This window comes from Haemaphysalis longicornis, unplaced genomic scaffold, assembly GCF_048455015.1.
Source record: "Haemaphysalis longicornis isolate Haplotype H1 unplaced genomic scaffold, Haemaphysalis longicornis Haplotype H1 scaffold_20, whole genome shotgun sequence".
Taxonomy (NCBI): domain Eukaryota; kingdom Metazoa; phylum Arthropoda; class Arachnida; order Ixodida; family Ixodidae; genus Haemaphysalis; species Haemaphysalis longicornis.
The window spans coordinates 2,327,953-2,342,519 of record NW_027526296.1 but is presented as its reverse complement, the minus strand read 5'-3'; the positions used below and the strand labels follow the sequence as shown (position 1 = coordinate 2,342,519).

The following is a 14,567-nucleotide window of genomic DNA, read 5'->3' as shown; positions in this document are numbered from 1 at the left end:
AACCTAAATTAACTTGAGCAAACCTTTACCGGGTTTACCTTGGGAGGAACGCGACGGAAGAGGGACAGCATGAGACGTGAGCGGGAAAGCGAAGGGAGGCATTTACATGGCAAATGTCGAAAAACGATCGTCTTTTGTCGACATTTCCTACGAAAGGAGCATATACGCGGCCACTTTTTTTCTTCCTCTTTTATTGCGTGCCAGCTGCTGTGTATGCACCCGCGCAGCACTTTGACTCACCTTCTTTTTTCGCATCCCCCGTCGCGTTGATGCTCGAACCTTGCCCAACATTTCTGGTGGGCTACTTTAATTGTGTGACCGACCCTGAGCGTGGTGTTCGGGGAATTGGGCCAGATCGGCCCTATAGCGGCGCACGGGCGTGGAAGGACCTGATCGTGAATTCCATCTTTCCGATGGGTGGGTGCAGCTCCACGGCGACCGGTTTGACGCAACTTGGGAAAGAGGACAATCTGGCAGTCGGTTACATAGGTTCTATTTCCCACTCGACCTAAGGTGCTACTTGGAGTGCTGTGACGTCCTCTCCTTTTTCGGCTGGGACCGTCGCGTGTCCGATCGCCAGCCTGCGTTAGCAACGCTTAACCTTGGCAAGTGTACGCCCCACCACCAGGCGTAGCGGATGCACTAGCGTCTGCTAACCGACAGGGACTGTTAGTCAGCGCTAATTACTTCGTTGACTGCTCTTTGCGAGTTGAGTTCTCTCCCTTGGGATGAGTTGAAGGACCACTGGCGCGTTAAGAAAGGTCGCGCGCGCAAGGTTCTCACCACGCTCACGCTTAACTACACGTTAAGAAGACTTCATATCCTACAGAGAGGGGGCACATGAACCTTCGTGATGCAGGACTATGTCAACCTGCTGAAAATACGCTACAAGTCCTTCTTACGGCAGTCATCACAAGAGACGAGCCGTGCGCACACTTTGGGCAGGACTGTCTCGGACCCCTCCGTACTTCGGTATATTGGAGCTGGCTCGGTTGACGAGGTTGGTTTACCCACAGTTCCAGAAGGTAGGGTCGGTTAGCACGATGGCTGAAGGTATAGCCGAGGTATTCGTGCGACATTTAGCTACCGTTTTCTCGACCGAGAACGCGTCTTGGGATGCAGAGGAATTTGAGGACGAGCATAGCGCATTTTGTAGGGTGCTGCCATGTGCCCCGGATCACGTGTTTGAGTTTCTGTGTGCTCCTGTGGATGCCGGCGAGCTGAGTGAGTGTGTGACAAAATTGAACAGTGCGTCGGCGTCTGCACCTGACGGTATCTCAGCTGAATTTTTCTAAGTTTTTTTTCCGGCCATGTGAGGTGCACTCCTCGACATGGTGAGCAGCTCTCTTCAACGCGGAGAGCGAACTGAATCTTTCCTCGAGGACCGTGTCATCTTGATCACAAAACAAGGTGGGGATCCTACGCAGCCCCAGGCGTATCTACCGATTACACTTCCAACACTGACTACGAGATTGTAGCATCCATTTTGGCCAGACGCACCTGCACCGTTTTGCCCGATAGTAAAGCCAAACGCTAAGGTGCAGCGTGCCAGGCCGTACAATTTTCTCGTACCCAGCATTGACGCGTGATTTGTTCAGTTACGCGACAAAGATTAGCGCTTATGTGTGCTGCATCTCTATCGATCAAGCGAAAGCTTTCGGCAGAGTGGAACACCGATTCTTGCTAGGTATTCTGCGTCAATATGGCTAGGTATTCTGCTAGGTATTCTGGGTCAAATAAATGCAATAGAACTTTGTTTCACGTTTCTTGCAAGGCATGACGGAGCGAGAAAAAAAGCTGCTGTGGAGAGCTTGACGACCTCTGAGCCCGTACGATATACTGGTAATCAAAATAAAGACCCCTACTATGAACTCACAACAAAAATACCCAATTTTTTGTAGGCCTGACATAGCCAAGTTTTAGGCAGATTAGATATGAAGCAAAGACAAATTGGTATCATAAGTGGCGCGTATAAACCGCTTTGTAGAATTTCCGACTTGCAGAACAATAGTGGCTTAGGAGCAAAATTGGTATATTATATGGTTTAAAGAAGACTTTGAGGGGGCAGGTTGAAGGGCTGTATGTACCTGCTTTATAGAGTGTCGTTTAAACCAATTCGGAAATATTAAAGCATTCTTACCCAAAGCACGGTGAATGGTTTCTCTATCCCGACGACTTTCAACATGATCACATAAAATATATGTGATACCCGTACGATAAGCATATGTTGCATCGATAACATACGGTGCCTTTGTTTGCAAATTCAAGCAAAAACCTGTACTACTGGCTTTACTAACACCCACAAAATTTAAAATGGCTCCGAGATCGCAATATTGATTCTGCTGCATGCAGTGGAAGGTCATTAACTGTAAGCTGGGTATGTTTCTGAAGTAACTTTGTCTCGTGTAACTTGTACTTCACGACTGTGTTAGTATGTTTTTTGATAGCTGTTTGATTGAACGCGGGCAAATGAGCTTATTCGGAGACAAAATTAATGAAACTGTAGTGTGTCGGGTCTCGACTACATTGCGCCACGGCGACCATCATCATCAGTGGACTCTAGGTGCTCTAATAAAGCAAGCTCCCCGCCGGGGCGGGTGATGTTCCTGCTGGTAGCATCGTGTCTGTGCGTGTCTCTCAGGGCTGCGCGCTATGCCGGGGCGGTCCCTCGGCGTACCCGCTCGGCCACCCTCAACATGGTGTCAGGAGTGGCTTTAGTTCTTCGGTTCAACGCTCGTCCGTAGTTCAACGGTTCAACCAGTTCAACCCCGCACACCCGTCACGAGACAACCGCCGCCGCCCCCGCCATGACTACCCCTGCCATCGCCGCCGCCGCCGCGCCGCAGCTGACTCAGCTACGCCCACCACCGCCCTTCGACTTCGACAACCCCGGCTTTTGGACTACGTGGCTGCTCCAGTATGAGGATTACACTTTCGCCACGGGCCACTACACAGCACCGCCGGAGGTTCAGGTGCGTTCTATGCTCTACTGTATGGGTCTGCAAGCCCGTGTCGTACTCGCAACCACGCCGCTGGGAGACTCAGAGCTCAAAGACGTTGCCGCCGTCAAAAAAGCTTTTACCGACCATTTTATTCATCCGCCCAACGAGCTGTACGGGCCCGGTTTCACCGCCGTGCTCAAGAACCGGGTGAAACTGCCGATGCCTTGTACACGGCTCTCCGCTCGATGGTAAAGCGCTGCAACTACGCGTCGCCGGAAGTCGAGGAAAGGCTCGTCCGCGACCGCTTCGTTCTCGGTTTGCTCGACCGTAACCTCTCAGATAAACTGTGCCGAAGTCCGCAGCTCACCTTGCAAGAGGCACTTACGCATGTCCGTCAACACGAAGACGGAGAAAACGAGCGCCGGGAACGCGACTCTGCCGACTCGTCACCGCTTGCCGTCGACGCCGCCGCGCGTGTTCGTAACGCGAAAGGAAGGACCGGGTCACCAGACAGGCCCAACCAGAGAGGGGGCTTTTTCTGCGGACGTTCTTCGCACGAGCGTGCAGACTGTCCGGCTCGACAAGCAACTTGCAATTTCTGCAGCAAGAAAGGGCATTTCGAAACTGTCTGCATGAAGAAAAGAAGATGCAACTCCAAGCGCACTCGGTCTTCAGCAAGCTCCATTGAACTTCATGCGGTGGCAGAGAACCGCCCGAACGCCAAGTTCATCGAAGTACTCGTGAATGGCTCCCCACTGTCGTTCAAGGTGGACTCAGGAGCCGAAGTTTCGGTCGTACCAAGCTCATTTTCCGGAGTTCCGCAAAAACTTCAAGTTCCAGAAGGCGAGCTCAAAGGTCCCGGTAATCACACGTTGCCTGTCCGGGGTACATACCAAGCCACAGCACTCATGTGGAAAGGCAAGTCCGTGGAGCAGAAACTGTATGTTCTGGAATCCAAAACAGCTCCCTTGTTAGGCTTCCCTGCAATTCAGCCCCTGGGGGTATGCAAGTTCCTTGACCATGTCTCAGGCTCACAGGAGTCGTCCGGAGAGCTGCTCTTAGACCCTGGCCTTTTCAAGGGACTGGGTACATTGCCTGACGCTTACACAATCCTTTTGAAACCCGGGGCGACGCCCTTCTCACTAAGTGCCCCGAGACGTCTTCCTTTACCTCTCCATGAGCCCATCAAGAAAAAACTGGACAAGATGGAATCGGAAGGAGTGATCCGTCACGTCGATGCTCCGACATAGTGGTGTGCTGGACTGGTAGCTGTGCCAAAAGGTGATGGTGATTACAGGATCTGCGTAGATCTCTCTCAGCTTAACAAAGCCGTTCTTCGTGAACGCCACATGCTACCGACCGTGGAACAATGCCTAGAATTGCTTGGAGATGCCAAGTTTTTTTCTAAGCTGGATGCTAAGTAAAGTTTTCATCAAGTCATGCTGTCTCCACAGTCACAGCTGTACACAACGTTCATTACCCCGTTTGGTCGCTAGTGCTTTCTGCGGCTGCCATTTGGCATCACATCGGCACCCGAGTACGTTTCCTAGACCAGTCCGTTGCTTTGCCTGCAACACAGAAGTGACCCCCACAATCCGACATCTCGTCTGGGACTCAACATCATGCCTCGTTTAAGTCCACGTGCCTCTGTTGCCCTGCTCCTGTTGACCAGGCTACAGTTGAGCTTTTGGTATGGAGTTGCCCTGCCCTGCGAAGCCTGCGACTTGTGCACATCGCCGCCTGCGGCCCGCGCCCCGGACATCCGCCAGATTTCATGGCGTGGATACAAGGTCCAAATCATGGCCTGCTGCTCCGATACCTTCGGAAATCCGGAGTGTATCAGTATATATGGTTTTTCCTTATGTAGCAAACTTCCGCAATTATAAAAAAGTGCATAAAAGATCCGTTGTTCTGCCTGGGTAGCCTTCGTTTAAGGGTTTAGGAACGTACGCCCCGACTTCGAGCCCGAGGAATTCATAATTTTTTCCAACACCAATCATTTTCAACAGCCGAGCTGCTGTTACTCGCCGTAACTTCGCCGTTGCAGGAAAAAATACCGGGAGATGGCTGAGCGCTCGGGAGCGCGTGCCTTGCGGTGACCTCCGACTCCCCGGCTCACGCAGTGGCTTTAGCAACAACAATCACACAAAAAAAACGCGAATGCCACACTCTCTAGAAGCCATTATGGATAATTGAAGACACGGCTACGAGTGTGCCAATCCTTTCCGAGATGATTTGCAAACCCCGTCACCGCTTCCTAAAGTTCATTACGAAGTGCTGGTGAAAATCCAAAAAGCTCAGGTTGACTTTGCATCCACCATTCGCCGTGAAAAAGATGACGACCTCTTCGATGAATATCACGACGATTACGAGCACCGCAACCATGCCATAAACAATGATACTGAAACTATACTAAGACATTATGTGTTATATACTATGACTCCATGATACTATACTATGATGCTATGTGTTTGCCAATGCTCACCTTCAACAGCTCCGCAATTCAAGTCTTCCCCGTGAGTGCACGCTTCCCTGATTTTTTTATTGTAGTATTATGTTCGCTTAGCTCAGTTCGCCGCGTTATTTTCGCAAATGAAAGTAGTTTGGAATCTTATAGGTCATCTTAGGGAGGCGGTGCTGCATATCGACACGTTTAATTAATTGACCGATTGTGCGGTTTAATGCGCCAACGCTACACAGACGATGAGGCGTGCCGTAATGGAGGGCTCAAGGTTAATTTTGACCACGTGGGAATCTTTGCGTGCACCGATATCTCAAACACACGCTCGTTTTTCCATTTCGCCTCCGTGCGAAAAGCAGCCGCCGCTGTCGGGAATCGAACCCGCGTCCTTCTGCTCAGCAGCACAACGGCATGGCCACTGAGCCATCACGGTGGGTACGTTTAATTACAGTTTTCTCTCGAGCCGGGAGCGCCACGTTTGTACCCCTCTTGGAAACGGAATACCACACTTTGGGCTCATGTGTGGGTAACGTTTGTACACAAAAACGAATGGGGTATTTCAACGCGCTCAACACTCCCTGAGAAATTTCTGGGAACATGTTCCCCACCCTAAATCAGAAATTAGCCTTATGAGGGTAGCATCAGGCAAAACACCTTAAAGCCATTGTTGGATATCCGAATGGGTTACCTAAAAACGCGAAAACCAGATCAATATCTCACCAGGCCTACGACATAATGACAAATTGATAGAAAAAAAATCTCAGCCCTTTTCTTAGTCTCACCCTAATAATTAAAAAAATTCTGCCGCAAAGAGTACTCACGTTATGACGGGTATGTGCTCTGGAAATTTTTTCCCTCCTTTGTACGAAGTTTGGCTGGGCGCTGACATCACCCATTTGTCCTTATCACACTCTTAGGGTTTAATTTCAAAAATATTTTACGCCCTCTTACCGGCGTATTTGGGCGAAATCCTGAAACTTGTTTTATGTGTTTGTATGAGTACCATTAATCAGCGATAAACCAATCTATATCCCATTCAGTGAAACATATCTTTTAGAGAACCTAATTCTGTACGCAATAGATATTCGACCATGGGGATGGAATAGTACAAAACTACAAAACTACTTTTTATAGATTTTTTACGGGATATATATCTGCATAAATCACTTCGATATCTGAGTGGGCCAGTCAGGTCATCAGAAATTCGCGAAAAAGAAATTTCCCCGTTTTCCTCCATTAGGTGGGCCATTTATGAAACTCCCGGTTCAGTGTGCTCTTACGCCTTAAAAGGGTTTTTCTCTCGATGTTTTAAGTTCCTAGGCGTAGCAGTTTTATCTGGTCGTGGGAGAATCAGTCAATCAGTCGATGAATCAGGCACTACCTTCTATAGGTAGACATTTACTTCGTACAATGTCAAACCTACCCGTTCAAGCTTTTATTCCATCAAATTGCAGCGTCAGCACAATTTAAAGGATGAATATTTTATTAAACAGAGGCCATTAATATGCCACAACCTTCCTCACACTCTCAATGCATTTTCATACAGTCTCTATGTTACCAACGTGGCTTACGGTAGCTACAATAAAACTTAGCACCCGCCGCCGGGGCTCACTGGCTAAGGCGTTGTGCTGCTGAGCACGAGCACGCTGGTTCGATTCCCGGCCGCGGCGGCCGCTTTTCTGATGGAGGCGAGAAGCAAACATTTCCGTGTGTACGAGATTTCGGTGCACGTTAAAGATCTCCAGGTGGTCAAAACTAATCTCGAGCCCTCCACTACGCTGCGCCTCATCGTCTGCGTTGCGTCAGGGCGCTAAACCCTGCAATCAATCAGTAAAGCTCAGGTACAGCTTTCGTGCCCAGGCGACCATTGCTATTGCTATGCGTTAAAAAACTTGCAGCTGAAATAAAGAGAGAAAGAATGTACGTTTAATACAGCAAACCATGGTCACGAGAATTTTTAAAATTTCCTCGCGCACTTCGATTCCTCAAAATTGTTATAATTCATTTTATTCTCGTTTCCTTTTTTGCGACGTATAATTTCTGTAAGGATACTTTGTTGCCTTCTGCCGGTAACTTGAACTCATGTGCATCTTTGTTTGAGAATTTTTGAATTTTTTACGTGGGTAACGCGCCCTGAGTGGCAGACCCTGCTGCTGAGTTTGCACGTTCGCGTTGGATGGCTGGCAACCCAGATTGTAGCACATATCCACGCGGCGAATTTGCCGAGAAGCCCCATTTCAGAAGGAGGTCACAACCTTACGACACCACTGATACGTCATAATTATCATCACCAACGATCAAGGAATCATAATCATCGGGATTTTGCTGAGTGGAATAAAACCAGCTTCCATCTTGCCATGTTGTTCGTGGCTGGTGCTCTCAGTATTATTCGCTCGAAAGCGATATAGCAGTGGCGTGAGGATCGCGCTTGCGCTAGGCGAGTAGTCCCACGCAAGAATGAGTGCCGGGGGGCCACCGGAATTCACCGGCGAAGAAGGTACGTGGCCTACGTACCGGGTTCACCTGGAAGCTTACTTCGAAGCTCATTGTATTGAGGAGCCTACGAAGAAGCGAGCACTGCTCATAGCTTCGCTAACGAACACTGCGGTGCGAGTGGTGCAAGCACTACGTCATACGAGAAAGGTGAATGAGCTCAGCTACTAAGAAGTGGTCGGGCATTTAGAGGATCACTACGCTCCGCAAGTCAACGAGATTGCTGCGTTATGCTTTCTTCACGCCTTCGCAACAGGAAGATGAAAGTGCTCAGGATTTTATTGCGGAAATTCGGCGGCTAGCAGAGAAGTGTAACTTCGGAACTTCACTGGCGCGCATGTTAAGAGGCCGAATTGTTTGCGGTGTGCGGGATGTACACGTGCGGAGAAATTTTTTGACACAACGAAAGCTAACACTGCAGCAGGCGGAAGACTTTGTTGTATCCGCACAGGAGGCGGCTGAGAACGCTGAACGCATGCTTTGTATATTCAAGGTCCGGAGGGAATGGCAATATGCGCTGGCGACGTGGCACAACTGACTAATCAAGACGCCATCCTTCGGCAGGTCAAAAAGTGGATTGCAGAGGGGTGGCCGTCTTTCCTACCGCAGGGTCACGAGCAACTCCGTCCATACTTTAACCGGAGAACAGAGCTTACCGCAAGCGACAATTTGGTGTATTGGGGACACCACATTGTTCTGCCCATGAATGTGGCAAAACCCATGTTGCGTGTGCTGCATGAGACACACCCCGGAATGACATCCATGAAAAGCATAGCCCGAACCCTGTTTTGGTACCCAGGTCTGGATAGTGACATGAACGGCTCGTCAAATCATGCTGTACATGTGCGCAGGCCTCGGCGATGCCACCAGCCCAGATACCTCTGGCGTGCCCGGACACCGGTGAACGATGCAGCCGACTACACGCAGACTTTGTCAGTCCGATAGACGGCCAGATGGTATTGGCTGTGGTGGACGCCAAAACAAAATGCGTGGAAGCAGTTCCTATAAAAGTTACCACAGCGCAATCAACGGTTGATGCGCTAAGGTCAATGTTTGCTCGTTTAGGCCTTCCAAAAACGGTCGTTTCAGACAACGGACCGCAATTTGTGAGCGCTGTCGTTGCGAGTTTGATGCACGAAACAGCCTGCAACATCTCACAACTGCCCTGTATCATCCACAGTCCAACGGATTAGCTGCAAGAGCAGTGCGTACCCTCGAAGAAGGGCTAAAGAAAAACCCTGGAATGGACCTCAAAACATGAATATCTCGGTTTCTGTTCCGATATCACAGAACGCCTATCTAGGATGGCAAGTCACCTGCGGGGCTGTTACTGGGATATCAGATAAGAACCAAAATTGACTGCATCACACCGGACAAGGGGCGGACAGAAATCCAACCCAGAGCGAAAAAGACTAAATTTAATGCCTCTGACCCCGTCTGGATGCGAAGTTTTGGGTAAGGTCGACGGCGGATTCCCTAGTTGTGCACAGTCACCTGGGCTCCCGGATGGTTACGGTTGATCGGAGCAGGGACTTCAGCGACGGCATCTAGACCAGTTGAGAAGTCGGGCTGAGGAACGCGACTGTCGCTCGGGAGACGTTAACCAGCGGGAACCCGCCGCCGAGAGTATCCCGTCCTCAACGCAGAACGCTTCGACCTCATCTCCCGGTACTACGACCTCATTGCACGACAGCGCGGAAGGGGCCGAGGCGGGAGCTCACCCGCCAACTTTGCGAAAATCGACAAGGCTCCGACGGCCCTCTGACCGCTACGGCTTTTCCCCTGCACGTGTTAGCTCTTAAGGTACAGTGGCTGGAATTCTAGCCACTGTAATTAAGGGGGGAAGAGATGATACGTCATCATCATCGTCACCAACAATTAAGGAATCATCATCATCGGGATTTTGCTGAGTGGAATAAAACCGGCTTCCATGTTCCCATGTCATTCGTGGCTGGTGCTCTCACTACTATTCACTCGGAAGCGATATAGCAACCATGACCTTTTTTATTCGCGGAAACGCATCATCGTCGTCGTCACTGTCATATTCTTTGTCGTCATCCTCATCCTTGTCATCAACATCGTCTCCCGCCTGGGCCCAGGCTCGCGCTGCCGGTCACGTTCGAAGAAGAAGACCTCATTTCTCCGATGCAGCCGCTTGTCGCAGCTGGTCCGTCCGAGTGTTCCAGCCGCCTCAGCCAAACGCCGAAGGCCGCACACGGACGGCAGATGTGTTCGAACCAGCCTGCGTCACCAATCATGTCCCCGATGTCCCCAGATGGAGTGCAAGCCCAAGGTTCCAGCTTCCCCGTGTCCTCAATCATGTCCCCGATATCCCCGTTGTCTCCAGCAGTACCATCCCAGGGTTCAACCCTCGCCGGCATGACATCGCCGCTAGAGTACATCCTAATCTTCGGCCAAGGCCGTTTCCAGAGGCTGGTCTTGTTATGCACGACGTTAGCCGTCTTCACATCCATTGTGCACGCCTTAGCTGCCAGTGACTTGGCCCTGCCCGTCGACCACTGGTGCAGGGCGCCGGCGGCCTACGCCGACTTGCCTCTGGAGACATGGAAGAACGCCAGCATTCCCGCCGTAGACGGCACAGATGATGATCGCAGCCACTGCTTTCGCCACGACCCCCCGTTTCCCGTGCCGGAGGACCTGGGAGCCGATAACCGAACCGTGGTACCCTGTGACGCCGGCTGGGACTATGAACCAAGCGCTGGACAGCGTTCGATAGTGAGCGCCTGGGACCTCGTTTGTGGCCGGCGTTGGATACTGTCCCTCTTGATGGCGGTATACATGGTTGGCGGCGTGCTGGGTGGTGCTGGTGCGGGGGTATTGGCCGACCGTATCGGGCGCTGGCCGGTCCTCTGCATTATGATCGTTCTTCTGATCCTGGCCGGCATCGCGACCGCGTTCGACCACAGCATACCGGCCTTCGCAGTCCTCCGCTTTGTGCTGTCCACGGCGGCCTCGAGCACGATCGTCACGTCTACTGTGCTGCTCTTCGAGGTCACCGACATCGACCACCGCGCCCTCTTCTGCGCTCTCTCCCTGTCCGGGGCTGGCGTTGCGTCTGCAATATATCGCGAGCTCGTGATGACCTTCATCCACGACTGGCATATGGCGCAGATCGCGTACATGGTCCCCACGAGTGCCCTGATCCTGGCTGTGTGCTTGATGGAGGAGTCGCCCTGCTGGCTCCTGGCGACCGCGCGGGTGCGTCAAGGCGAGCGCGTCTTGGTGTCGGCGGCCCGTGTCAACAAGGTCGATGAGGACGCCTTCAAGACTCGCCTCGCTGCACTCCGGGATCAGATAGAGAGGCAGCAGCAGCTGCTCGAACACGGGAAAGGGGGCACTCTCGATGCCATTCTCTCAGATCAAGGTGCGTCCCGCTCTTTACTGTTACTGTTGACAAATAAGTAGTATTTTTATTTACTTGCAAGGCTTTCCCCATCACCTGATTCCTGCTGTGCTCATTTCTCGAAGCCATACACTTGATACGGTTTGGTGAAGGCTTTTTTGCGGACATCTCTGTGATTTATACAATAAAAATACACCAGCTTTATCAATTCCATCAACACGAAAGCAAGGCTTCCGGATTGAATATTTAACCTCTCTGAGTAAACGCATGCCCTTTCTAAAAAAGCTTAGGCAAGATATCTGAGGTCGAAAGCTCATCCGAGAACTGCCGCGAGATGACGGGAGCACACAAGCAGAATTATCATCCTAGGGAACAAGATTCGCGCCAGCACGTCCTCATAATTGAAATTTTGTGATTCAAAACAAAGACGGTGTCCGTGATGCACTGTTCCTAAGCTCAGACTTACTAACATGGAGAAACAACCAGTTAACCAGCGGTATCGGCTTGTATCTTTAATATGAGTGGTTCCTGTACTGTGCCGACCTGATGTTGCCGTGGGGTCAAGACTGACTGGTTTCTTTACTTACTCCACGAATCACGTGGTAATAGTAAGTATATTGGAGACAAAAGTGCAAGGAGATCCTTTCTCTCAACTGGCCAGTGAGCTCGTGGGCATGCCCGCTGGGCAACCATAACTGAGGTTAAATGATGATGACAATGTGGTGATAACGAGATGATAGATCTGGGGCGGTATTCCGGTGTTTTGTCTTTCTTGTGTCCCTTTCAAGATTGTCCCTTTTGAATGAGCCTTGATTGGCTAAAAGCGAACACCCGGATGTGACGCCTTACAAGCACGGCGGAGCTATGAGCCGTGGCTACTCGGAGCAGACGATTTGGAGCAGACGATTTTTTGTCGCTTTATTGTTGGTTCGCTCGCTGAACAAAAAACACATAAAAGATACTCTGATACGGTTTCAGTTCTTTAAAATGCGTTTGCAAGACCAGTTACGGTATTTGAACGAAAGGCCCACTACTTAACCGGAAGTACGTCACGATGAAAGGGACGCAAAAGGGGCGTTTTCAAAGGGGAAAGTTACGAGAATACCGTCTCTGGACAGTTAAAAACGTGGTAAGAGCGAAATGGAAGAAGAGAAGAGGGAAGGATAAAGCTACAAGTCATCAACCCGTGGTGGGTTACGAGGAAAGAGGGTAAAGAGCTGTGTTGAAGCAAATTGAAGCAAATGAAGGGGATCAAAAAGCAAATAAGTATTGTCGGCCCTTCATCAGAAACCGACTTTAAATATAAATCTGGTAATTCCTGATTGTTAACTGAGTAGCTTTAGCCACATTTCCTCGTTATCATTATCCCAGCGCTGTCTGTAGGTGACAACCATTTGTCAGGACGACAGCGCACTAACAGCAACGACGCACTTCCTGTTGCAGACGATCACGTCTCCGACCTGGTGGCGAACGAGAGCTTGCGCAAACGGTCCATCATCGTCTTCGGCTGCTGGTGCATCACATTTGCCGTGTTCTACAGCCTCAACACAAGCGAAGTTATGCGCACAAGCTGGGTGCCACGCTTCTCCCTTCTGGGGCTGAAGATTATCGAGCTCCCTTTCAACGTCTATGTGCTGAGGCGCATCGGCTGTCGGCTGTCCTTGGCCTACAGCATGGCGGCCCTATCCGTCATCATCGGATGCCTAGCTGTGCTCGACGTGTACCGCGGTTCGTACGCGCTCCACTGGGGGGTCACCGTCTTGTGGCTGCTGGTGTTCGAGTTCACCGTGACCACGCTGTTCACCTTCTCGGCCGAGCTCTACCCGACGGTGGTGCGGGGAGCAGGCGTGGGCTTCTGCTACCTGAGCGGTCGCATGGGGGCCATGGTTGGGCCCTTCCTAAACGACGTGCACTCTGCAGAGCTGCGGGCCATGGCCTTCTCCGTCGTCGCCCTCCTGCTGCTGTTCCTCGCGTTCCTGGCCATCTCCCTGCCAGAGACGACGAAGCTTCCGCCAGCGAACACGATGCGAGGCGTGATGGCCGACAAGTGGAAGCTCCAGTCGCCGCTCAGGTTGGCCCGCAGCCACAAGGCTGTTAACGGCCCCGCCAAACGCAGAAGCACCAAGAGTGCCGCGTCCAAGGACAGTGGAGGAAGGGGCCGCGGCAGGACGGCTTTAGGAGCACAGGACAACCTGAGTCTGTCCTTTGGGGTTGGTCCAACCGGCATTCGGCCCCGCTAGATAGACGCCGTAGATACCGGTGTTTTTTCCCCATTCTGAGTTATAAATCGTTGCATATACTAACTGTACCTATAATTTTATTGTATTACACGTTCTTACTATTCGTGTTTTTGCATTTCCTCGTTTCTTGCTTTAATGCGGGAGCATTAAGCACTGGCTGATATAAAATACACCTTCGCTTAAAACGTTTCCCAAGGGTGGCCGTTTTCTGTACAGGACAACGCCGCTTTTTTTTTTTGCACTATTGGGAACCCAATACTTGCACTACGGGGAACCCAACAGAGGCAGCAAAGATAGCAGTGATGAACATGGTTGAAATGTGTCTATTTTTTGGCCATCGTGCGTGCGTGAGAGGAAACTTCAATCACCCAGAAAGCCGTAGGAGCACTCCATGAGCCACACACTAATACTTTTGCATTCACTGCGTAATTCCAAACAAGGAAAGAAACAATATGGGCGGGGGTGGCATTCGACAAACTCGTTCAGGTAATGTAAGTAAGCAAGCTCTTTCTTTCCACGAAAAGTTGTGCTTCACCTTCGAAAAGTGGTTTGATGGTGAAGCAAAGGGGGAGGAGCGGCTAGAGCAGCGCTGATTATTAACATAATTATTGTTATAATTGCTGCCCAGACATCATCATGGCCACCCAGACGAATATTTGAAGTGGGATCGCCTTGAAGGGGCTTATCGAACAGGCACCACTCCACAAGTGGGCCACTTTCGAAGTGGGACAACTTCGGAAGTAGAAGCACTTGAAGGTGGGATGACTTCGGAAGTGGAACCGCATTGGAAGGGGGGCTACTTTGGAAGTGGAACCACCTCGTAGGTGGAACTGCAGGCCTTCAGTGGGAAGGAAATTTCATCTTCGCTTATCGCTTTATACCATTTATTTCAGGCACTCGATCAGAAATTACAACTTGTATTAGTGCTTTTTAGCATGCCCTGAATATTCTTGGACACGAGATCAAGGCAATCTGAAGGGCTAGCTTGCCTGACATAATTCGGAGGAAATGCACAACGGCGTGACAGCAAGAAATACCACACCAAAGACCGCAGTTCGTCCCGCTTT

At 50.8% G+C, this 14,567-nt stretch overlaps 1 protein-coding gene across 1 annotated transcript; it reads left to right on the top strand.

Annotated features, from left to right (window-relative positions):
* The first annotated feature begins 10,275 nt into the window (after nt 1-10,275).
* LOC144172357 (solute carrier family 22 member 7-like) lies at nt 10,276-13,500 on the top strand. The gene is made up of 2 exons (XM_077701112.1): nt 10,276-11,281; nt 12,704-13,500. The coding sequence occupies exons 1-2, from the start codon at nt 10,276-10,278 to the stop codon at nt 13,498-13,500; spliced, it is 1,803 nt and encodes a 600-aa protein (XP_077557238.1).
* Nucleotides 13,501-14,567: the final 1,067 nt, after the last annotated feature.